Below are 23,051 nucleotides of genomic sequence, written 5' to 3'. Positions count from 1 at the left end.
GCTGGTTCAGGAATTAGAAATGCCTATATTCGGTCACTTCATGGATTCACACTGTGACCACCGTTTGAGGGAGACCAGATCTTCATCCTGCCATGTCCTGGCTTGTAGCAGGAGGATGCTGGGACAGTAGGGTTTGCAACCAGGTTTGCCCCTTTTTGTCCTTCCTCCCATGATGGGCTCAGCAGCAGTGAAGGCAGCAGGGCATCTCTCCCTACAGAAAGAGAAGAGCTAACAGATTTTCTTTAGGTCCTGCAAGAGGAAGTAGGCCTTTCATGTCTGAGGGTTTGCTGTCTCTTCTCAGCTTGGATTTGAAGATTAACTCTGTTCATCAGAGAGGGGATTTCAAATTCCATGTCCAGTTAAATTAAACTTGCCAACGGTTTTTTAAGCAACATATATGCTGTCACTAGAAGGCACACAGGTCCTGGGCTTGAGAGGTCACATACGTATATATAGCTGGGATAGAACAGACATTCTTGAAAAGCTTTGGCTAGTTTCTTACAAGTATTTGCCTCCTTGCTCCCTGCCCTTTTACTTGGGTCTTGAACCCTGGGAAAAGGCTCATGTCTGGAACGAATATTTGATGAAAAACTCTTGGGAGAATCAGAGATGGTGTTAGAAAGCAGGAATTTCAGTACAAACACTTCTGCCAAGTCGTGTGTGTGTAAAGTGAGCACAGCCAGTCCTCGGACTCCGGAGACAGAAAAGACCTACAGCAATCTCAGTCTTGACAGATGGGCTTCAACAAATGGTATTAATTCTCTGAAGCTTTCCTCAACGCTGAAATAGGAACAGGATGGATTGCAGACTACAATTCCCAGAATGCTCAGTGGGGAAAGTGAAGTGAGTGGAGTGGCGTATGATGGGATGTGTATTTCGTGAAAGGGTGGATAAGGCCACGCCTATCCCTCCCCCAAGGCACGCCTTCCCAGCCGAAGGCATTCGGGTAGTTGTAGTTTTGCTAAACCTAGAAAGTTTAAAATTGTAAGCGAGAAGGTCGAGGGGCCTGACGGGATATGTAGTCGGCGCGATCGCTGGACGCGCACGCGCAACTGTGTTCGGGGCGGGGCCGCGGCACTGCGGTGAAAGCCGAGGCAGCGGGCAAGCGAGCAGGGGGTGGGCGGACATCTTGGGATCTGGAGAGTGGCCGGGCGGGCCGAGCAGGGGGTCGCGGAGACCAGGTAAGCTCGGGATCTGGTCAGGGGTGAGGGAGAACGCCTACCACGCTGCCCAGCTTTGCCCTTCCCTGCACTGCGCTACGCGGAAAGCTGCCCACACCCGGGACTGGCCTCAGCCTTCAGATCTGGAGGGAGCTGACGGCGGGGCGGGGGCGCCCGGGGCGCGGTTGCAGGACGGGCCAGGAGCGGCGCCCTCCACCTGACCCGTCCAGCGCCTCCCGTGAGAGGGAGACTTACTGGAATCCTCCCAGAGCGGGGACGCCGCGCGGCGCCCCCCTACCCGGGATCGTGACAACCCCCCCTGCTCCTTGGCGCCTCCTCTCAGCGCAAGGACAATTCCCCCATCTCCTAGGACAGTGACACCCCCTTGTGCCGCCTCCTTGGACTGTGACAAGCCTCCCACCCTGCGGTACCCCCTCCTCCCAGTTGAGTGACACCCCGCGGCTCTTCTTCCTCAGGCCTGTGACAGCCCCCGCACCCCCGTGGGGCCATATTTTTCCCGCGATGTCTTCCTCCCCAGGGCGAAAAGCCCACCACCCGCTCATGCCTCTACGCTTGAACCTCAAAGCAAGTTACGCAGCCCCAGCTTTCCCTTATTCACCACTGTCAGTCTCTCCCTACTGTTTTTTCCTCTTCAAAGCCTTACCTTTGTCACACTGGAAACTCCTTCCTCCAGATGTTCCCCCCAGCCCTGTTGCTGCTGCAGGCTCACCTGAAGTAGACCGCCTGGCTGTTTCTACCAGTCTTTCCCCTTAACTCAGTATTCCCTTCCTGCCCTGGGCCCAACCTTTGCTCTTTGGTGCTCTGAGGTCCCTACCACTTGATACCTGTGAACTTGCTTCTTTGCTCAGGGCTCTACCTCCATTTTGCATTTCTTCTCCCAGCCTCTTTGGGACTGAAGGGTGAAATGTGTTCACCACCACCTTGAGAGACCTCTCACTGAGTTTGGGAGACCCTGATGGCCACAGTAATAAGCTCTATTTTCCAGTTTAGAAAAGTCTGCTAAACTCCCTCTGCCCTGTGAAATTAATACCAGAGCTAATTCAGGAAATCTAGAACTAAATTAACCCTTTTTCTCCTTGCAAACAGTCTAAATTAATTTGACCCAAATAATTTGGATAATTCACATATTCCGCCCCTTGCTTGTAGGTACTCAGGCCAGAAATGAGTTATGTCATGGGTCTGGAATCATAGAATTTCAGCTGGATTGATCTCTTCATTTTATGAACTGTACCCTCACCCCTCACCCCCCACCCCCCTTATTTTTATTGCCTTTGGGAGCTGAGAGGGATCCTCCCTTTTTGAAAGGGAGGTGGTTAAAAATAACTCATAAGCAGCTTGGGTCATTGAAGTGTAGTCTGCCAGGGCTGGGGCCTTTCTACTCTGCTCTTTTGCCTGCTTATCTGACTGCCTGGGATTGGTTGGAGCCACACTCCTGGGTTGGTGTCAGGGCCTAAGGCCTCCCTTCTCTCCTCCCCACGCCCTGCACACCCTTTCCTGGAATGTTTAGACTTCTGTGAATTAGAGAGCAGCAGGTTCAGGCCCTGCAGTCTTCTCAGAAGGGTAGTGGAGCCTGAGAGACTGGGTGCTCCTAAAGCTGTGCCTGGGGGCCCCAGACCTGAACAAAGTGGAGTAATTCCTACCGCCATTCCTGCAGCCGCAGGCAGGCCTTCACAGTGACTCACCGGCTACAGTCTGAGTGAGAGTCTGCACAGGAAGGGGCCAAAAAGGATCCGTGCTGAGCTCAGCACTGTGAAGAGGGGGAGGGGGCTACTCTCTGGGCTCAGCCCCAGAAAAGGGAGGGTCAAAATGGCCTTAGAATCCTGGGCCCAAGTCCCTCTCCATTTCTTTCTCCTTTCCAGTGTGGGATAAACAGGAACTGGAGCCTGGCTAAGGGGAGGGGCATGCCTGGGGAGGGCTTCAGGGTCACTTACTGGAGGGTTGAGTCAGGGAAAAAAGCCCAGCCAGTGACCTGCACAGCCCCACAGAGGATGTTGGCAGAGGTTCTCAGGCCTTCCCTTACCCTGCCTCCGCCTGTCCTAGGTCTGTTCTCAGAGCGATGGGCCTTGGAGACTGAGCTGCCGCCATGATTGGAGGCTTATTCATCTATAATCACAAGGGGGAGGTGCTCATCTCCCGGGTCTACCGAGATGACATCGGGTGAGTCCCCTGGCTGAGCCAGCTGTGCCCCCACCCTTCATCCCTCCTCCCCAGCATGTAGGACCAGGTCCGTTCCTACCAGAGACTTGACTTGGGCCACCCCCATCCCTTGCTGCATCCTAGAAGCTCAGCTAATACAGCCTGGTTCCCATTAGGTCTGGTGGTATTGGCCTGGCAATAGGCGGGACCTGTGGAATGGTGTGGCCCCCACAGTCTTAGGAACTCTTGCCCTTCCTGCCGTCTGCTTCCCTTAGTGACAGACCTACTTGCTGGAAATGAGTGCTTTTGCCCTGGCAGATCAATTCCTCCTCTGAGGAGGAGGGAGATCTTTCTCCAGGGGCTGAAGTTAGTGGCCAGGCTAGTGGTACTAGTCTAAGTCTTGCTCTCAGAAGCCCTTCTCATGGTGAGAGCCTTCACTGGATTCTCTTGAAAGCCTCTCCAGGCTTCCAAATCCTCTCCCACTCTCTTTCTCGGGAGGAGGCAGGCTGCTGACTCAGCTGTTTTCAGTTCCTTGGGGCCACTCCTAGAAGAGAGGTTGTGAGCAAGCCTGAGGCACTCTCCGGGTCACTAAGGGAAGGGCAGGGAGCCATGTGGCCCTTTCTGGCCTATCAGAGTAGACCTGGAAGAGCTCCTTGTTCTGGGTCCCTCAGACCTTAACAAGGAGGCACAGCCTGCCTTCTCATTCTGCCCCACCCTGCATGCCGCTGTTCTTTCCTGAGTGAGGGGACACAGCCTCAGCAGCTCTAATGAGATTAGGCTCCTCTGGTTCATGCTGCCCTGTTTTTCTTCCTTTAAGAGTTTAGGATAGGTAGTTATAGAATGGGCCTGCTGCAGTGCCCTAGCTCCTTGGCTCCCAGCTCCCTGGCTAGTGGGCTGGCCTGGCCTTTGTGGCTGTTTGTCCATTGGCTGGTGGTGGGCATGCACTAGAGTTGTGGGAGTGCCTGGCTTGCCTGAACCTGGCTGGCTACACCCATCTGCACTCCCTCCTGCCCTGGATGGACCTGCTTAAGCCAGGGCACATACCGTCTTGCGTGCCTTGCTGTGCTTTCCCACCCCTTGCCTGTTGCTCGTCAGCTTCCACCTCATGGTGTCTGCTGCCCACCCCAGTGTGTTGTGTGTCTAATCCTCTCTCTCGTTGCTGTCACTCTCCTCTTCTTGCTGGCGTCATTTCTCTCATCCCATCTCATTGGCTGCCGTAGCAATAGGTAAGCAGCCTATCAAGCTGCCGCCCAGGCACAGGTGGGTGGGGGGCCCTGCCCCCCCATCATTGTTTTCTTCATCTGTTTTCATTCCCTGAACTCGTCCTGGAATTGGATCCTGGACAGGAATGAATGGCCCAGCTCCATGGCCCCTTGGTGCTTCTTTCTCAGTGGATTAGAGCCTTCTCCAAAGTCATGGTGGCTTTGTCTCAGTTCTAGAAAAGCCACGCCTCCCCACTGGTAGGATCACAAGTGGGAGAACTGAAGAAGAAGTAGGGTATCTTTCTCATTTGGGCCTGGAGCTTAATGAGAAGTTAGAGAGGTGGCAGCTGGGAAATTGGGGCCAGGCCTGGGAGTCGGGAACATACCTCCTTAAGCCTGGTGAACTTTATTAACACCACACCTGTCCTCCTGTCATTCCCACCTGACTTCCCTGTCTCTGGTGGCCTTCAGACACCAGCTCAGCTCCGGCCCTACTCCCATGCCTCTGCTGGGAGCCACAAGGGAACTGCCCCAGTGGTTTAGGCATTGGCTTCAGAGTACATGTCAGACTTAAGCAGTGAAAGGGGGAAAGGTTGTTAGCAGCTGTGGTTGATCCCCATGGAGTGAGGTTTGATGGGGTGCTGAGCAGCCCCTATGTACCTTTTCCCTCAGGAGGAATGCAGTGGATGCCTTTCGGGTCAATGTTATCCACGCCCGGCAGCAGGTTCGCAGCCCCGTCACCAACATCGCTCGCACCAGTTTCTTCCATGTTAAGCGGTCCAACATCTGGTTGGCAGCTGTCACCAAGCAGAATGTCAATGCTGCCATGGTCTTCGAATTCCTCTATAAGATGTGTGACGTAATGGCTGCCTACTTTGGCAAGATCAGCGAGGAGAACATCAAGAACAATTTTGTGCTCATATATGAGCTGCTGGATGGTGAGGCTGGCAGGGCGGTGGGCCCAGGGTGGGGATGGACCTGATGGGGCCTAGCCTGGAGGTAGGGGCACATGTGAGGTTCCCTCCAGTGTCCTGTGAACTTTCTTTCCTGACTGTCTGGTCTTTTGAGCCCTGAAAAGGCCAGTCTAAATTCAGCCCTAAAGGCTGCTCTGAAGTAGAACACAGAAATAGGCTAGCGAGTGGAGGTATGGGGAGATGGGGCGGAGGACCAAAAGATCTTTCAGGGGGCTAGGAACCTAACTGTGGGGCTTGGTAGCTGGGCCTCCTGCAGTTAAGCACATTTCCCTCTTACTTTTGTGGTTTGGGCCTTAGTTCACTGACTGTCCTTCCAGCTTTCTATCTCAACAGCTGCCTCAGAGCCTGAAGGAGGGTGAGATATTACCAACTGCTGGGGTTGCATTATCTCTGTTCCTCTGTAGGGTATGATTTAAGGGAACAGAGTCTTTCTCCCTTCCCAGATCTGTTTTCTAAGGACTCAGTGCTTCTTGATCTCTTACCCACTGTCCATGAGATTCTTCTGATTTTCTCTGTGAAAAAAATCTGACGTTTTAATTATGTTTTCTTATGAAGCACAAATCCCAGAGTAAATGCTACAAAGCTAGAGGACATTGCTGCAGATGATCCCGTACTCTTCTAGGGCTGTGCTGGCCAGATAGGTCCAGACTAGGGGAGGGATTGGACTGAAGGAGCCTTCAGTTTTTTCCAGGGGCTGATGGTTCCCTTCCTTTTGCAGAGATCCTGGACTTTGGCTATCCACAGAATTCAGAGACAGGAGCACTGAAAACCTTCATCACTCAGCAGGGTATCAAGAGCCAGGTACTCAGTGGGACAGCCACAGCAAGGGTGGGGCCCATCCTCATTGAGCCCCCCCCCCCCCCAGCCTTGTCTCAGCTGACTCAAGAGCCCGCCTTTGACAGGAAGTGCTGGCCTGAGCCCTCTACCATGATTGCAGGCCTATTTTGCTGTATGTGGCCCTCCACCCTAGGAGCAGCTGACTCAGCATCTCTGTTACTGGGAATACAGTTCAAGCAGTTTCCTTCTGCACTGGGGAAAGGAAGGGTGTGGGCTGCCCTGGAGGCCTGGTGTTCCTCAGGAGGAGAGAGCGTGGGCCCTCCTCTAGGATCCAGGCCTTATAGCTGCCTTCTTCTTTTCTGCCTGCTGCTTCCCGTCTGTGCTCCCCTCCTGCTTCCTGTGGGCATCACATTGGCCCTTTGGCCTCCAGCATCAGGTAAGCTGTTCCCTCAGCTTCCACCTTTACAGCTTTGCTCCAGTTTTCTTCGGGCCCTGCCGCATGGAGCTCATGGGGAGGATGAATTACAGGGTGGGGACTAAAAGGGAGGGGGAATGAGTGGAGTGGGGATAGAGACAGGATCATTGAAGGTGGAGAGGAATGAGGCCATTAGTATTTTTCTCTGTCCCCCCATGTAGACAAAAGAAGAGCAATCCCAGATCACCAGCCAGGTGACCGGGCAGATTGGCTGGCGGCGGGAGGGCATCAAGTATCGCCGGAATGAGCTCTTCTTGGATGTGCTGGAGAGTGTGAACCTCCTCATGTCCCCCCAGGGTGAGAGCCCTCTCGTGATGAAGCTAGAGAGGCAGGATCAGGGCAGGATTCTCGTCCTAACTCCAATGTTCCCATGTATCTGTCTATCACCAGGGCAGGTGCTGAGTGCCCATGTGTCAGGCCGGGTGGTGATGAAGAGCTACCTGAGTGGCATGCCTGAGTGCAAGTTTGGGATGAATGACAAGATTGTCATTGAGAAGCAAGGCAAAGGCACAGCTGATGAAACAAGCAAGAGGTGCCTGAGCAGGGTTGCTGGGAGAGGGTGGACCTTGGAGGGCTGAGCAGGGCTTGGGCTATCACAAGTTCCTTCAAGATACCATTTCTGCAGTAATGCAGACTTCCTCTTCCCAAGGGTGTGCTTGCCTGGTTGCCAGCTTTCTCCATTCTGGTAGCTTTCCATAGTCTGTAGCACAGGCCTTACCCAGGATGTGGCAGTTTTGGGGGTGGGATAGCGTCCCAGCCAACTTTCTCCTGCCACACTCCTGTACCAACGAGGAGACCTTCTGCCCCTGCTCGCAGTGGGAAGCAATCAATTGCCATCGATGACTGCACCTTCCACCAGTGTGTGCGACTCAGCAAGTTTGACTCTGAACGCAGCATCAGCTTCATCCCACCAGATGGAGAGTTTGAGCTAATGAGGTGCCATTGGGGTGTGAGGAGGCAGGGGGTGCTGCTGGCCAAGAGAGACGGGGGAGAGGGAGGAGGACAGGCTCTCCTATGCCAACCTTGCTCCCCACCCCTAAAGGTATCGTACCACCAAGGACATCATCCTTCCTTTCCGGGTGATCCCACTAGTGCGAGAAGTGGGACGCACCAAGCTGGAGGTTAAGGTGGTCATCAAGTCCAATTTCAAGCCCTCATTACTGGCTCAGAAGATTGAGGTGAGAACAGGGAACTTGGGGAGGAGAAAGCACTGTCTCCAGGTATAAAGGCAGCTGATGTCAGGGCTTGACAGAGCGCCCTGACCGTTGTATCGCTTCTAGGTGAGGATCCCAACCCCACTGAACACAAGCGGGGTACAGGTGATCTGCATGAAGGGGAAGGCCAAGTACAAGGCCAGCGAGAACGCCATCGTGTGGAAGTGAGTCTCCTTCACGAGGCCACCGCAGGGCTCAAAATGCTTTGGTGTACCCTCTTTTTAAGTTTTACCTTCATTGTCTTGAGAGAGAGAGAGTGTGTGTGTGTGTGTTGTGGGTGGGGGGTGGGTACCTGCCTTTTTCTCCAGGAACCTCTGCTTGTGCTCTCACTCCTGTACCTCTGTGTGAGTGTGCACATGCCTGCACTTAGGTGCATGCATGCGTTTATTTATCAAAATGTTTCCATGTTTTTCCCTGTTTGCCCGTGTAATATTTCTGTGAAATAGAAAGCAGGGGATAGCATGCCTGTGTATCTAAGCTGAAACTGCAGCCAACAGTGCTAAAGGAATAGCATACCCAAGGTTCCATAGCAAGTGGTTATCAGGTTCTTCCCCATACTTTTTGTCCTAGCACCTCCCACAAGCTCTTCAGTTCCCTTCCCCTGACCCCTCCAAAAAGGCACCCTCCACCTTGAAACTCCTCCAAGCTATCAGGGGCACTTCCTGCTTATTGCCCCTCTCTTCCCAGGATCAAGCGCATGGCAGGCATGAAGGAATCGCAAATCAGCGCAGAGATTGAACTTCTGCCCACCAATGACAAGAAGAAATGGGCTCGACCCCCCATTTCCATGAACTTTGAGGTATGGCAAAGGAGGGGCCTAGAGCCATGGCAGGGTGTGCTAAGAAAGATCTTAGGATTGTTCAGGTCAATTTCTGTACCTTACTTCCTGCATATGAGACCTAGAGAGGGGAAATGACTTTTAATTCATAGACCCATTCCTTCCCCCTTCAGGCCTCTTACTAGAAATTGCTATTCACACTGACAAATATCTTTGACTTCTAAAGCTGTCATAAAACAATTTTTTGGAAAAATTTAGATTGCTTGAATGCCAAGTAAGACACAAAGTTTATTTACAGACAGGAGAATGGGCTGACTTTGCTTTGTGCATGTTAGACATATAATTTTCTCCACCTTATTTTTTAAGCCCATAATATTGAGCAGGATAAGTGTGTTCTACAGTGGGTCTTTGGTTGTTGCCTCCTGCTGATTAAAGGAATTGATTCAGGTTATCACAGGCAAGGCCTGACTTCAAACCCAAGTGATTATATTAGTTACTCTTGGATATGCTCTCTTCTTTAGTAACCTCTTAAGAAGACTCTTCTTAAGCTTCCCCCAGCTTCTTTCAGGACCCCAAGCATTCAAACACCTGTAGTAGCGAGAGATGAAGTAGGTCAGGGCTACAGAACTTCCCAGAGTAGAGCAGCTGTGAGAGGAAGCCCACATTCCTAACTGGAGCTGTCCTTTGCCCAGGTGCCATTCGCACCCTCTGGCCTCAAGGTGCGCTACTTGAAGGTGTTTGAACCGAAGCTGAACTACAGCGACCACGATGTCATCAAATGGGTGCGCTACATTGGCCGCAGTGGCATTTATGAGACCCGCTGCTAGCTGCCTAGTAGCAGCTAGCCTGTCTCCCCACCCGCCCTTTTCCACAGGTCTGGGTGCCCTGGGCCACCACACTTCAGTGTCTCCTCCCTCCTGCTTTGCTGCCTTCCCTTTGCACCAGCCCCTGAGTCTAGGTCTGGACCAACCACATTGCGAGTGGGACTGGTGGAGCAGTCCCCGGGCTCCCTGGGAGGGTGGTTTCTGGGGCTCCTACTTCACCATCCGTCTGCCCTGGCCCAATGCCAGGCTCTGTGTTCTGTGACCAAAGCCAGGTGGGCTCCCTCTCCTCCCCTCCCCTGTGGCCACATCTCTCTGGAGTGGGAGGGTTGGCTGCCCCTCACCTCGGAGCTCCCCCAAAGGCCAGTAACGGATCCCTAGCCCTCAATCCCTACTCTGCTTTGGAATAGTGTGAGCTTCATTTTGTACACGTGTGACTTTGTCCAGTTATAAACTCAATAAACTCTGTAGAGCGGAGTTGCTAAGTGTTAATGCGGGAGCTCGGTGGGGAGGGGGACTGTTGGAATTGCTCTTCCCAAATCTCACGCTGCCTGCTATGAGTAGAATTTTACATTCTGAATTCTCTTAAGACTCTTATCTTGTGTCGATTATTAAGCCCTTCATGGTTATCCAAGCCCTTATCCTGACTGGTGTTACCCCAGGTCTCCTGTCTCCCCAAAACACAACCTCAAGGGCAAGCAGCTCCACCTGGTCCCAGTCCCCTGAGGGTAGAGATTCTTTCCCTAATTCACTTTCAGCTTTAGGCAGGTATTCTGTAATTAGCAGAGATTAAGCAAGTTTTACATTTGGATTTTCCCACCATCCTGAGAAACTGACATCTCAATTCTGTCCTCTTCCCAATTACCCAGGCTTCCCAAACATTGGTGAGTGGGTGATAAAAGAGATTCTCTTTTCTGTAACTTCCTCTTCTCCAAAGAATCTTGTGATGAGCTTGTCCTTGAGGGGAGTATTCCATACCCTGCTGGTGTATTGGAGCAGATAAAAGCAGATTTACCCTCACCATCTTTCCCTTGTTTGTCTTCAGCCATTTTAAACCTAGAAAATCTATTAGAGAAAATTTCAAATATAAACAGAAGTATCGAGATATAATGAACCTTCGTGTCCTATCATTCAACTTTAACAATTATCAGCTCATGGCCAGTTCCTTAGTATCTCGTGATTTGTGTTCACACGTAATCCAAGAGTCCTGTGGAATTTTTTTACTTGTGTCTGGATCTAAACAAGGTCCACTGTGGTCAATGAATGCTATTTATTTATCTATTTATTTATTTATTTATTTGAGAGGGGCCAGGGGAGGGGGAAAGGGGCAGAAGGAGAGGGAGAGAATTGTAATCAGGCTCCTCATCCAGCATAGAGCGCAATGCAGGACTCAATCTCATGACCCTGAGATCACCACCTGAGATGAAATCAAGAGTCCAGTACTTAACCAACTGAGCCACCCAGGCGCCCCTCACTTTTTAAATTCTATAAACCATAGGTTCTCCTCAGCTCTTGCAATGTTGTTGAAGAAGCCATCGTTTGTAGTTTCCCCATCAATTCCTCTTCCAGGGGCACTTAACCAGGACGCTTAATGAAGCGTCTGCCTTTGGCCCAGGTCATGATCCCAGGGCCCTGAGATGGAGCCCCACATCGCATCCGGCTCCCTGGTCGTCGGGAAGCCTGCTTCTCCCTCTCCCACTCCCCCTGCTTGTGTTCCCTCTCTCTATCAAATAAATAAATATTTTTAAAAATTCCTCTTCCATCTATTGCCTATAAAGTGGTTGTTAGATCTAGTAGCTTAGCTTTTTAAACATTTTTTTTAAGTTTTATTTAAGTAATTTCTACACCCAAGGAGGGGCCAAACTCGGGACCCTGAGATCAAGAGTTGCATGCTCCTCTGAGCCAGTCAGGTGCCCCAAGCTTTTTAAACTTTAAATAGTTGGATTATCTTTCTAGATGGCAAAAGGATAATGGATCTTAGGTGAAAATCTTTAGGTTGGAAGAATATTCATGTTAAATGTAAAGCAGTAGCATCATTTGGGGGAAATTCCTAACTTCTAGAGGGAATCAGTGAAAGTAGCTTTATACACTCATTTACTGAGCTTCCTGGTGCAGAGAAGCCTGTTTTGGGTGTGTAGGTAGGGAATAAATACTGATGAATTTGCACTGGTCGATCTCGTTTTCTTGCCCTTTGGCGGTTAAGTGAGCTTGTGCCTTGGGGGTGACGTTTGGACTGAGTGAGCACAATTTGCACAGGTCCGCTGACCTGTCAGAGGTGAGAGAACTGAGGCTGGCCGCCCGGCTAATACAACAAGCCCGTAGGCCCTGGGGACCAGAACAAAACCCGTGGGCCGCCCAGAACTGTGCAGGAGGCTTCTGAGAGGCCAGGGACCGACCATGAGTCAGCAGAGCTCTCGGTGGTCTCCAAAATGGACCCGGCTGGGCGCGCTGAGACAGGCGCGCCTCAAGGGAACCCAGAGATCTAGCGAGGTCCGTGTGCTTTATCAACCGCCTGTCTCTTGGGAGGTTCCCACCCGCGGGACGACGGCCGTCTCGTGCACCCCGCCGCCGCCGCCGCCGCCGCCTTTCGGAGCGCCACCTCCCAAAAGGCAGCGAGAATCGCACATGTGGCTAGTTTTTCAGCGGAAACGGCGTTGCGCAGGCGCAGAGAGCAGCTCGAGCGTAGGCTCTGAGCGGCGCTTGCGCACGGTTCCTCCAGCCCCGTTCACCCGGTCCACCCGGTTCCGGGCACTCCGCGCCTTTCTTACATCACCACTACGCATGCGCCGTGGAAGGAGGGGCGAGCTTTTGGGAGACTGGCAGGAGGCGCGTCTTGGCTGCCGCCTAACGGCGCCTGCGCGGACGGGAGCCCGACTGGAACATGGCGACTTGCGCTGAGATCCTGCGGAGCGAGTTCCCCGAAATTGACGGACAGGTCTTCGACTACGTGACGGGTGAGCCGAACCGAATCTGCGCGCTGGGGAGGCCAAAATGGAAGTCATTGGGAGAAAGACTAAGGGAGGGCAGTGCTGGGACCGCTGCTAGGCCTCTCCTCTGCGTGACCTCTTGTCCCGAGGGCAGGTTAGGTCTGGAGCGCGGAGTGGGGCCTGTTTCGGGGACTAAAACGGCTTGTGTGTCTACCCTACCCGGTATCTTCCTCGACCTGCCACGCCCGGCCCAGGCGTCTTGCACAGCGGCAGCGCGGACTTCGAGTCTGTGGATGACCTGGTGGAAGCGGTGGGGGAACTGTTGCAGGAGGTGTCCGGGGACAGCAAGGATGACGCGGGCATCAGGGCTGTGTGCCAGCGCATGTACAACACTCTGCGCCTGTACGTGCCAGGGTAGGGGGATTCGTGGGGGCGATGGGAGGGCGGACGGTAAGGAGACAAGACGTAAGGGAAGAAGGTCTGATGGCTGTAGAGCTTTTTACTCAATTCCTAACTCTGCGCTTTCTGTTCCTACCCTAAAGGGATGAGCCACAGACCCAGGGAAACAGCCAGGTGCTACTAGACGCCCCCATCCAGTTGTCAAAGATAACAGAAAACTACGGTGAGAGTGAGGGAAGATTGAACTAGCTGCTCTCTGCCCTTGTCTCAGCCTCCACCCCCCACCCAGCCAGCCTTCCCGTGGAGCCCAGGACTCCTGGTACCCCTTTCCAACAGAACGAGGATGTAGAAGCTAGTTGATGTCTTTACTGAGGGCAAAGAGGCCATTGATGAAGGGAGTAGGGTTGGAGAGTTTTCCAAGCTCTTAGGTAGGGTAGGAAGCGTGTGGGCCTTGGGGCTGGACACTTAGGTTTACTTACCAATTTTGTGACTTTCTAATCAACTGCATGAGCTTGTAGGAGTTGTTTATCTGCCTCAGTCTCTATTCTTAATCTGGGAAGTGTTTTTTTGTTTGTTTTTGGTTGAAATATAGGGAGGATGATAGCTATTTCTGGGATTGTAAGGCTTTCCTTTAAATGTCTATGTCTGTGTCTGGTTCATACTAGTTACTCAAAATGTTAGTTTCCCTTCCCTCAGGGAGAAGGTGACTGCTTTTCTTATCGCTTACAGACTGTGGCACCAAACTTCCAGGACTGCTAAAGAGGGAACAGTCCTCGGTGAGGAGGAGGAGGAAGAAAGGGAGGGGTCTGTGTCTGTGGTTGGGGTGGAAATTGACTATCTTTAAATATTGGAGGATTTTTCCGGGGGTTTCTGATTATGTCTTTTGTTGAAAGCAGGGTAACTTAAGATGTTCTTTATGGGGCTCCTTTCTGAGCCTGCAACCTAGGCTGAAATGGTTGTGTTTGGACCTTTAGACAGTGAATGCAAAGAAGCTAGAGAAGGCTGAGGCTCGACTGAAGGCAAAGCAGGAGAAGCGCTCAGAGAAGGACACACTCAAGACCAGCACTCCTCTGTGAGTTTAGCAAGAAGGGCTGAGAAGAGAATAGAGCAGTCTCTATTGGGATGGAAGGGTGGCCGTGAATGCTAAAAACCATTCATTTCTCCCTTTGAAAGGGTCTTGGAAGAGGCATCAGCCAGCCAGGCAGGCAGCAGAAAAGAGAGTCGGTTGGAATCATCTGGCAAGAACAAATCATATGATGTGCGAATTGAGAACTTTGATGTGTCTTTTGGTGATAGGTGAGGGAGTGGCAGTGGGGAGGGGTTACGTTTTTCTTTTTCCAATTAAAGGAGAATTTGGATAGATGAAATGGGGCTTAAAATAACATTAGGTTTTTTGAGGTTCAATTTGCTGTATACTTGTCTCTGGAGCAGCACCCTTTGTCTTCTTCCTACTACCCCTGCAGGGTACTACTGGCTGGAGCAGATGTGAACCTGGCGTGGGGCCGCCGCTATGGGCTGGTGGGTCGAAATGGGCTGGGGAAGACGACACTCCTGAAGATGTTGGCCACTCGGAGCCTGCGAGTTCCAGCCCACATTTCCCTGCTGCACGTGGAGCAGGAGGTTGCTGGAGATGACACCCCTGCCCTGCAGAGTGTGCTAGAGAGTGACACCATGAGAGAGGACCTTCTGCAGAGGGAGCGGAAGCTCAGTGCCCAGATTGCCACTGGCAGGTAAGGGCTCCAGATGGGGAATAACCAGCAGCCACGGTTCTTCAGAGAGTGCGTGTCGTACTGCCACAATCCATAACTTGCACGCTCATCCTAGTGAGCAGCAGAGCTTAGATCCTGGTGCTGTGGAGCTGTAAAGCCCTGTTCCTTCCACAGTGCCCACTGGCCTCCCTGACTTGAGCAGGTGCTTCCTGTAGTTCATTCCTGTCCTGGCAACAAGGCAGTCAGTGGCCTGCTCTCCAACTGCGTAGAGCCCAGGGCATTCTCTCTAGACTGCCCCCAGTCAGGCTGAGCGCTCTTCCTCCATTCCCACTCCAGGGCTGAGGGCTCAGAAGCTGCACAGTTGGCGGAAATATATGCCAAACTGGAGGAGATTGAGGCTGACAAGGCACCTGCCAGGTATTTAAAATTCCCCTTCCCTCCTTCAGATTTCACCTTTCCCTTCTGTTATCTGTTTCAACCAAGTTCTTCCATTTCTTCCATTTCTAGGGCATCAGTCATTCTTGCTGGGCTTGGCTTTACCCCTAAAATGCAGCAGCAGCCCACCCGGTGAGTGGCCCTTGCCATTCTTGGCTGTGAACACTGTTGGCTTTGCGTCTGCCTATTCTGGTGAACACCTACCCCTGATGTGATCTCCGTTTCTTTAGGGAGTTCTCAGGTGGCTGGAGGATGAGGCTGGCCCTGGCCCGGGCTCTGTTTGCTAGGTGAGTCTCCTGGGTCAGTGTATGGATACTGTGGAGGATGGGCCTTGGCTCGTGGGAAGTCATGAGCTGCTGACCTAAAACCTCAAGGCTTACATTCTTCTTTTCTATAGGCCAGATCTTCTGCTGCTAGATGGTGAGTTTGAAAGGGGGCACCCTGACTTTGGGGTGGGGAAGGATGGCAACATCCAGGTTCTATAGCACTTTAATCCCAAATGTATCCTCCCCCACTTTTCCAGAACCCACAAACATGCTGGATGTAAGGGCCATCCTGTGGCTGGAGAATTACCTGCAAGTGAGTGGGCCTATAGGTGTTAGAGTAGGTCTAGGGAAGGTCTGCCTCTAAGACACCTGGGGGGCTGGAAGCTGACTGCTCTCCCAAACTGGGCCTGCCATCCTGTGACCCCTCAGACATGGCCCTCTACAATCCTGGTCGTCTCCCACGACCGCAACTTCCTGAATGCCATAGCCACAGACATCATCCACCTGCACAGCCAGCGACTAGATGGCTACCGGGGAGACTTTGAGACCTTCATCAAGAGCAAGCAGGAGCGGCTGCTCAATCAGCAGCGGGAGTATGAGGCACAGCAGCAGTACCGCCAGCATATCCAGGTGTGGGGACAGGCTGGGGGCCCATCCCGTGGGCATCGGAGTTGGCCGGAGTGAGGGAACCTGACCAGTGCTGACGCTCGTCCGCCCACAGGTTTTCATTGACCGATTTCGCTACAATGCCAACAGAGCCTCTCAAGTGCAGAGTAAACTTAAGATGCTGGAGAAGCTGTGAGTACAGTGCCCTTGACCGGGCCCTGACTCCTAGTCTCTTAATTTCTTCCCTCACTTTGCGGTCCACCCCTTACCCTCCCATTCTAGATCTCCCCTTTTCTAGAAACCAGCTTTAGTTTCCTCTCCAACAGGAAAGCAGCATTTTACACTGCTGTTAGTCTTGCTCCCCACAGGCCTACGCAACCACTAATTTACTTTCTCTAATCTATTTGCTTATTCTGGACATTTCATATAAATGGAACCCTATAACATGTGATGTTTTGGGCCTGGCTTATTTCACCTAGCATAACATTTTCGAGGTTCTTTCATGCTATAGCATGTATTGGTACTTCCTTTTTATGGTCAGATAGTATTTCATTGTAAGGATATACAGCATTTTGTGCATTGCTTCATCAGTCAAGAGATACTGGAAGTTTCCTTTTTTTTGGCTTTTATGAATAACAGTGCTATGAACATTTGTGTACAAGTTTTCATATGGACATATGTTTTCTATTCTCTGGGGTATATACCTCGGAGTGGAATTGCTGGGTTACAACATAATTAATTCTATGTTTAACATTTTGAGGAACTGCCAAACTGTTCTCTAAAGCAGCCATACCATTTTATATTTCTACCAGCAATATACGAGGGTTCCAATTTCTCTGCATCCTTGCCAACACTTATTATCTGTCTTTTTAATTTTAGCCAGCCTAGTGGGCGTGAGTGATATTTCACGGTGGTTTTGATTTGCGTTTCTTTAATGACTAATGATGTTGAACACTGGGGGCTTAATCTTAAAGCAACCTTCCTAGGGGTGCTGGTTGGAGGAGGGCAGGGAGGCGAGCCTAAAATCAAAGGCTTAGGTTTTTGTGACACTGAAATATTTATCACGGTATCTTAACTGGTAGGCCGAAAACCTACAAAAAGGATAACCCTATTTTTTCAGCATATAGTGAACTAGAAGAAGGTATTCTAAAATAATGTAGTTTGGATGGTGGGAGTACAAGCCTTCTCTAAGTTTTCTCTGAATATATATTACTTGTATAATAAGAACAAAGTTAGTTTTAAAGCCATAAATTTAGGGGCGCCTGGGTGGCTCAGTTGTTAAGCGTCTGCCTTTGGCTCAGGTCATGGTCCCAGGGTCCTGGGATTGAGCCCCACATCCGGCTCCCTGCTCGGTGGGAAGCCTGCTTCTCCCTCTCCCTCTGCTGCTCCCCCTGCTTGTGTTCCCTCTCTCGTTGTCTATCAAATAAATAAATAAAATCTTTAAAAATAATTAAATAAAGCCATAAATTTAGTCTGCCGCCTCTCTCCTCAGGCCAGAGCTGAAACCTGTGGACAAGGAGTTGGAGGTGGTGATGAAGTGAGTGCTGGGCCGAGAGGCTGGTGGGGAGCTCGTGTTTCTGGCTGCTCCCATGTTCCTCACGACCACCTCCTGCAGGTTCCCTGATGGATTTGAGAAGTTCTCACCGCCAATTCTGCAACTAGATGAGGTGGATTTCTACTATGATCCTAAGCACGTCATCTTCAGCCGTCTCTCCGTCTCTGCTGATCTCGAGTCCCGCATTTGTGTGGTATGGTTGCTGTTTCTCTGTTTCGTGAGCTGGGACTCTCCCATCCCAGCACATGGTGTGGCTTGGCCCAGATCCTCAGCTGCAAAGGGAAGTGGTGTGCAGGAGCAGGAGTTGGCCTGGGCCAAGGACTTTGCTCTACTTCCCTGCAGAGATAGAAAACCTGTTTGGTGGTATTTTATGAATATGTAGGGCAAGACTTTATCTTCCTAGTCTCAGATCTGAGTTTTCTCAAACCACGGAAGAGGGAGAAATCAGGGTCAGATTTCAGGTCTTGACTCTGCCAATTGCTAGCTTGGTCACTGAGTGGAGATAGCAGCTACCACTCGGTTACTGGGAGGATTCAGTCCCCTGCACTTAGTAGGTATTTAGCTGTCAATTCCCTTTACATTTTTTTTTTTTTTTAAAGATTTTATTTATTTATTTGAGACAGAGAGAATGAGAGAGAGAGAGCACATGAGAGGGGGGAGGGTCAGAGGCAGAAGCAGGCTCCCTGCCGAGCAGGGAGCCCGATGCGGGACTCGATCCAGGGACTCCAGGATCATGACCTGAGCCGAAGGCAGTCGCTTAACCAACTGAGCCACCCAGGCGCCCTCCCTTTACATTTTTACTAGTTCCTTCATTTTTATGTCTAGTTTCTTAATATTTTTTTTTTTTAGTTGTTGAAGGAGTCATTGGTCAGAGCCAGTTCTCCTCTCCTTTGCTTCTGTGTTCTGCACATGGCCGCTCTCCAGCATTCTCATGGTTCTTTGGACAGGTTGGGGAGAACGGGGCTGGGAAGTCGACCATGCTGAAGCTGCTTATGGGGGACCTGGCACCTGTTCGGGGCATCAGACATGCTCACAGGTAAAGCCCCCGGTCCCCAACGACTGTGTAGCTACACTCCGCTATGGGCATCGCCTCCCACCCCGTCTTTCCCCCTCTCTTTCTGCCTGTAGGAATCTGAAGATCGGCTACTTCAGCCAGCACCACGTGGAGCAGCTGGACCTGAGTGTCAGTGCTGTGGAACTGCTGGCCCGCAAGTTTCCCGGTACCGTAGGGATTTGGGTCGAGAAAAGAGGTGACCCCTACAGCTAGGCCTACCTTGGGGTGGGGTGCTGAGCGGCGAGCCCTGAGTCTAGGGATAAGGACATGGGCACTTGGAGGTAAGGCTGAGGGGAGGGTGAAGGGAGGGAGTCGGGTCAAGAACCCACTTGATGGGGTGAGGCCTGTTCCAGGGCGGCCTGAGGAGGAGTACCGTCACCAGCTGGGCCGGTATGGCGTCTCTGGAGAACTGGCCGTGCGCCCTGTTGCCAGCTTGTCTGGAGGCCAGAAGAGCCGGGTAGCCTTTGCTCAGATGACCATGCCCTGGTGAGTTCTTGCCTTCTCCTCTCCCCATCTTGCCTAGTAGGAATTGTTTGTCTTGTCTTCGTATCAGGGGAGTTCATTTTCTCCCAACCCCCATAACTGCCTGCCTCCCTGGGTACTGCCTTCCAGCCCCAACTTCTACATTCTGGATGAACCCACAAACCACCTGGATATGGAGACGATTGAGGCTCTGGGCCGTGCTCTCAATAATTTCAGAGTGAGTGTGCCTTCAGGCTGCCCACTCCTCCCCAAGCCTCAGCACCCCTGAGGCCCCCCCAACCCGAGTGCCTCCCGCTCTCCTCTCTTTCAGGGCGGTGTGATTTTGGTGTCCCACGATGAGCGCTTCATCCGGTTGGTGTGCCGGGAGTTGTGGGTGTGCGAAGGCGGCGGCGTCACCCGGGTCGAGGGCGGGTTTGACCAGTACCGCGCCCTCCTCCAGGAACAGTTCCGCCGTGAGGGCTTCCTCTAGGGCCACAGGCTGAGGACTGTGCCCAGGACGTGGACTGGTCTCTCAGACCCCTGGGCCACCATGTAGGCAACCATCTCCAGGCCACGGACTTCCCCCGACTTTGGGGACAGCCTTATCTCCAAATCTCCTTTTGACTGGAGCATCCTCTGCACAACCCAGGGAGCCGCATCTAAGTGTCTGTGAGGACTGGTCTTCAAGGGAAGGGGTGGGAGGTGCCCTCTGGCTATAGATCTCCCCGCTGCCCTGGCTCTGACTGGGCCCCAAGTGGCTGCTGTGTAAATTAAATCTCCCCCTGCATCTCCCTGGCCTCCTCTCTGCTGCTCCCTGGCAGGACTGCAGTACTTGTCCACTGTTAGGGGGTGTGGGCTCTGTGGTTTGGGGTTTTTGTAACACTTTTATCAGTCATGCAGATGAAGCCATGGCAGAACGAGTCTCTGGAAGGAGACGTCATTAAAGCCGCTGGGCCTCAGAGGTCACCTGCCTGACTTCAGGTGGGCCGAAGGGCAGCGTAGTACATCACTGGGGTGCTGTTCCCCATAGCCCAGGCTCAGTCTTAGCTGAAGGGGGCTTGGGTTCTGCTGCCTCAGCCCCACTGCTTGTGGGAGTGAACTGATGCTGTAAGCTGGTCTCCAACATGTTTTGTCAACTGCTTAGTGGTCTCTGACTTAGGCTCACCCTGCTTCTCTGATCTAGACCCTCAGATGGAGCTGAAGAGAAACCAAGAAACTATCTTTGTCCCCATTTTGCTTGGGTGGTTTCATGTTCTTTATTTTCCCTCGAACCACATAGGTAGGGGCCTGGGATGTAGGGAATTGAGAATGGGGTCGAGTGGGAAGAAACAGCACTTTGTTTTCAAATGAAGCGATCTCGGAGAGGAGATGTTTAACAGAGGTAGTATGGCTTATAAAATTGTTTCTTGAGGACTCAGCTGCTCTATGTAATTGTAGGAGGCACTAAAATAGGAACCTTGCGTTTCTGAAAGATAACGGAGAAACCAGAGTCTACAGAAGGAACTGGCTGGCCTCATGGAGAATTGTAGTCACAGAGCTCAACCTAGGATTCTTAGCCCCTGAGGCTATCGTGGTGTGTAGGTAGCTGGGGGAAAGAACCTGTTTTGGAGGAAAGGAGAATAAAGACAGGAAGGCTCTGTTAACTACAGAGCAGGTGCTGATGGACACAGGAAGCTGGCCAAAGGGCCACTCGTCGGCCAGCCTCCTCAATCTCCCTCCCTCTCCCATGTCTGTGGCCATGCGCACCCTCAAAGTCCTGAGAGCCTTCTCACAGCCCCCACCAAACTCCCAACCTCAGGCCTGCAGGTGGGCCAGTCGGGGGCCATCTGGGGTGGGCTCCGTGCCTGCCTGTTTGCCAGGCTCTCAGCCCTTTCACCCCTCAGTAACTTGTGAATCCCTGTAGGAGTCTTCAACTCCTCAGTCAGTAAAAATTCAGTGGAAGGGTTCTGTGACACAGAGTCTGCTGCTTTGGAGGTGGCTTTGTGTACAGAGAGCACAGGCATTGGAGCTGGGCCTGAGATCAAGTCCCAGCAACATCACTAGTCATAGAGGGAACCACCAGCATTAGCTGGGTAACCACAGCAAATCGCTGAACCTTTTTGAACACCTGCCTCCTTGGTTTTTCTTTATAGGATTGTTGTGAGGATTAGCTGGCAAGCACATAATACATAAGCACTCAGAAAGTGATTCTTGGGCGACCAGTCTATGATTTGAAGACTATTATTTGAGAAAAGAGGTAAATTTTCTCTTGAGTGACTCCAGAGGTAGACCAGTTTGGGCTCAAAGGAAGGAAAACTTTTTCAATAGCTCAGGCTGCTTTCTGAGAGTGAGTCCCCATCTCAGACTGTTCAGCCCTTCCAGGCTCTGGAGGAGGGCTCTCCGGTAGGGGGGGCACTAGATAGCCTCCGGGTTGGCTTCCAATTTTATGATTCCATGAAAGAAACATGAAGAGCTTTTATATATGACAATATAAGCCTATGCTGCAGGACTTCAGAAAGGTAGGATGAATGAATTGCAGCAGCTGAGAAAGACTCTACAATAAGTATAAAGTGAACTTCTGGAAATTAGGGAAGGGGAGTTGGCAGAAGATTGTTGTCTTGAGGGATGGAGAATGTGGGCAAAGTCACGCAGCTCCATCCTAGAGAGCACAGGGCAGGGAGGAGAGAGGCAGGTGACACAGAAGACTGCTCTTGATCATCCCAGGTAGCCCATCATGGCAGCCGTCCCTTTCATGCTGTGGAGAGCCTTTCTAACCCCAACCACTGGGAAGCTGATCCTTCCACAGCTGCTGGTGCTAGAGCTGCCCTGCCCACGTGAGGTCTTTAAACCAACCCCAAGCTGGCGGGGTTGAAAGGCCTCAGTCTGCAGGCTCTTCATTGAGATCCTGGCCTCCCTGCTTCTGCTGGCCTTCCCACACTCAATGCCTTCTCAGACAACCTGGCCGGTTCCCAGTGGACCGGGGTGCGATGAGTCTCTGTACCAATCTGCATGCTGTTCAAAGATGCCAGTCACAGAATTATTTATTCCGGTGTGATCTTAACTGTCTTGAGATTTGCTCGATGTAGACATTCTACTAAGCTCTCACTTGTTTCCAGGTAAATTTTAGCACAGAATAGGAGAGAAGGTGCCTTTTACCCTGTCTGGCCATGCCCCAGCCAGATCTGTCATTTTGGAACAGAACATCCTGCTAGGAGCTCCTCCCCAGGCCTGGTCGGGTCCACCCACAGATAGAAACCAAACAACGCCCCGCTAGCGTCAGAGCACCATGGCTGTGCATCAGCCTGAGCATGCAGACTGGATGACAGCCTCCAGGAGGTGCCAGGTGGGCTGGCAGGGTAGGTTCATCACCCGACTGCAGGGCTGGGAGGGTTTTTCAAACCTAGAGCGATGAACTCTGCTTCAACCCCACGCTCCTCCGGGTGGGTTTCCCAGCACTGTGTGCTGCCCCCATGACAAGCTGCATGCGGTTATTATTAAGATCGTAGTTTCCAGGTTGCCTTGATATCCCTGAATGGCTTGCTCGTTTTTGCATCTTCTATGCATCTTCCAAGCTCAATTAAAATGCTTGGTAAGTGAATATTTGGGGAACACTGATGTGAGAAAAAGTAGACAACAGCATTGGAGGAGGAGAGAGCAGAGGCAAGGAGACCAGCAGGGAGGCCATGACCAAAGTCCGGCCCTAAAGACATGGGGTCAAGATGATGGAGGCGGAGGTGAGACCAGGGAGGGTGGTGTGCAGACTGAGCAAGAGGTTTTGAGTTCTGCCCAAACGAGGGAGGGCTCCTTTTTCTGGACCTGAGTCTTGAAATAAGTGAAATGAAATGAAAGCTTTACGACACTAAGGTTAAAAAGGGATCCTTTTGAACCTCCCCTTGTTCCTTTCCACACAATGCTAAGGAAATACTAACGGTTACTATTTATTGGGGTCTTTTGTAACAGGTACCATTGTAAGTGCTTTACTTGCCCTAAATCAGTCCTCACAACCCTACAAACTGGCAAAGTTATCCCCATTTTACAGATAAGGAACCAGAGTTGACAGTGGGTGTCAGGGCTGGGATTCAGGCCAGGCTGGCTCCAGAC

General features: G+C 51.8%; 2 protein-coding genes across 9 annotated transcripts; both read left to right on the top strand.

The window, feature by feature from the left end:
• Positions 1-935: 935 nt before the first annotated feature.
• AP2M1 (adaptor related protein complex 2 subunit mu 1) lies at positions 936-10,035 on the top strand. Of its 5 annotated transcripts, none has more exons than XM_044914684.1 (12): positions 936-1,181; positions 3,222-3,338; positions 5,192-5,457; positions 6,212-6,294; positions 6,701-6,706; positions 6,907-7,042; positions 7,136-7,277; positions 7,562-7,681; positions 7,788-7,923; positions 8,026-8,064; positions 8,672-8,758; positions 9,430-10,035. In XM_044914684.1, the coding sequence occupies exons 2-12, from the start codon at positions 3,265-3,267 to the stop codon at positions 9,562-9,564; spliced, it is 1,224 nt and encodes a 407-aa protein (XP_044770619.1). In that variant the 5' UTR covers positions 936-1,181; positions 3,222-3,264; the 3' UTR covers positions 9,565-10,035. The 5 variants fall into 5 exon arrangements, with proteins under 5 accessions (XP_044770619.1, XP_021548385.1, XP_021548386.1 ...); XM_021692710.1 differs by having other exon boundaries at positions 1,063-1,181; positions 8,026-8,123; positions 8,647-8,758; XM_021692711.1 differs by lacking the exon at positions 6,701-6,706 and having other exon boundaries at positions 1,074-1,181; positions 8,026-8,123; positions 8,647-8,758.
• Positions 10,036-12,360: 2,325 nt separating this feature from the next.
• ABCF3 (ATP binding cassette subfamily F member 3) lies at positions 12,361-19,766 on the top strand. Of its 4 annotated transcripts, none has more exons than XM_021692401.1 (21): positions 12,361-12,512; positions 12,740-12,887; positions 13,028-13,107; positions 13,614-13,660; positions 13,859-13,956; positions 14,058-14,180; positions 14,348-14,614; positions 14,930-15,010; positions 15,101-15,160; positions 15,259-15,315; positions 15,426-15,448; positions 15,552-15,607; positions 15,724-15,924; positions 16,016-16,092; positions 17,393-17,437; positions 17,516-17,648; positions 18,403-18,491; positions 18,584-18,675; positions 18,863-18,995; positions 19,122-19,209; positions 19,303-19,766. In XM_021692401.1, exons 1-21 carry the CDS (start codon positions 12,440-12,442, stop codon positions 19,459-19,461), a joined length of 2,130 nt encoding a protein of 709 aa, XP_021548076.1. In that variant the 5' UTR covers positions 12,361-12,439; the 3' UTR covers positions 19,462-19,766. The 4 variants fall into 4 exon arrangements, with proteins under 4 accessions (XP_021548076.1, XP_044775994.1, XP_021548077.1 ...); XM_044920059.1 differs by having other exon boundaries at positions 12,419-12,512; positions 12,740-12,869; XM_021692402.2 differs by lacking the exon at positions 19,122-19,209 and having other exon boundaries at positions 12,419-12,512; positions 19,303-19,339.
• Positions 19,767-23,051: the final 3,285 nt, after the last annotated feature.

This window comes from Neomonachus schauinslandi, chromosome 1 (genome assembly GCF_002201575.2).
Source record: "Neomonachus schauinslandi chromosome 1, ASM220157v2, whole genome shotgun sequence".
NCBI lineage: Eukaryota > Metazoa > Chordata > Mammalia > Carnivora > Phocidae > Neomonachus > Neomonachus schauinslandi.
The sequence above is the reverse complement of the archived record's forward strand: the minus strand, read 5'-3'. Positions and strand labels throughout refer to the sequence as shown.

Excerpts from the sequence above, each read along its gene's own strand:
- ABCF3 (XM_021692401.1), top strand. The coding sequence starts at position 12,440 with ATGGCGACTTGCGCTGAGATCCTGCGGAGCGAGTTCCCCGAAATTGAC. Across the intron at positions 12,888-13,027 it reads ATGTACAACACTCTGCGCCT|GGATGAGCCACAGACCCAGG; the intron begins GTACGTGCCAGG and ends CCTACCCTAAAG. Across the intron at positions 17,649-18,402 it reads TCGAGTCCCGCATTTGTGTG|GTTGGGGAGAACGGGGCTGG; the intron begins GTATGGTTGCTG and ends TTCTTTGGACAG.
- AP2M1 (XM_021692710.1), top strand. The coding sequence starts at position 3,265 with ATGATTGGAGGCTTATTCATCTATAATCACAAGGGGGAGGTGCTCATC. Across the intron at positions 3,339-5,191 it reads GTCTACCGAGATGACATCGG|GAGGAATGCAGTGGATGCCT; the intron begins GTGAGTCCCCTG and ends CTTTTCCCTCAG. Across the intron at positions 7,278-7,561 it reads GCTGATGAAACAAGCAAGAG|TGGGAAGCAATCAATTGCCA; the intron begins GTGCCTGAGCAG and ends CCCTGCTCGCAG.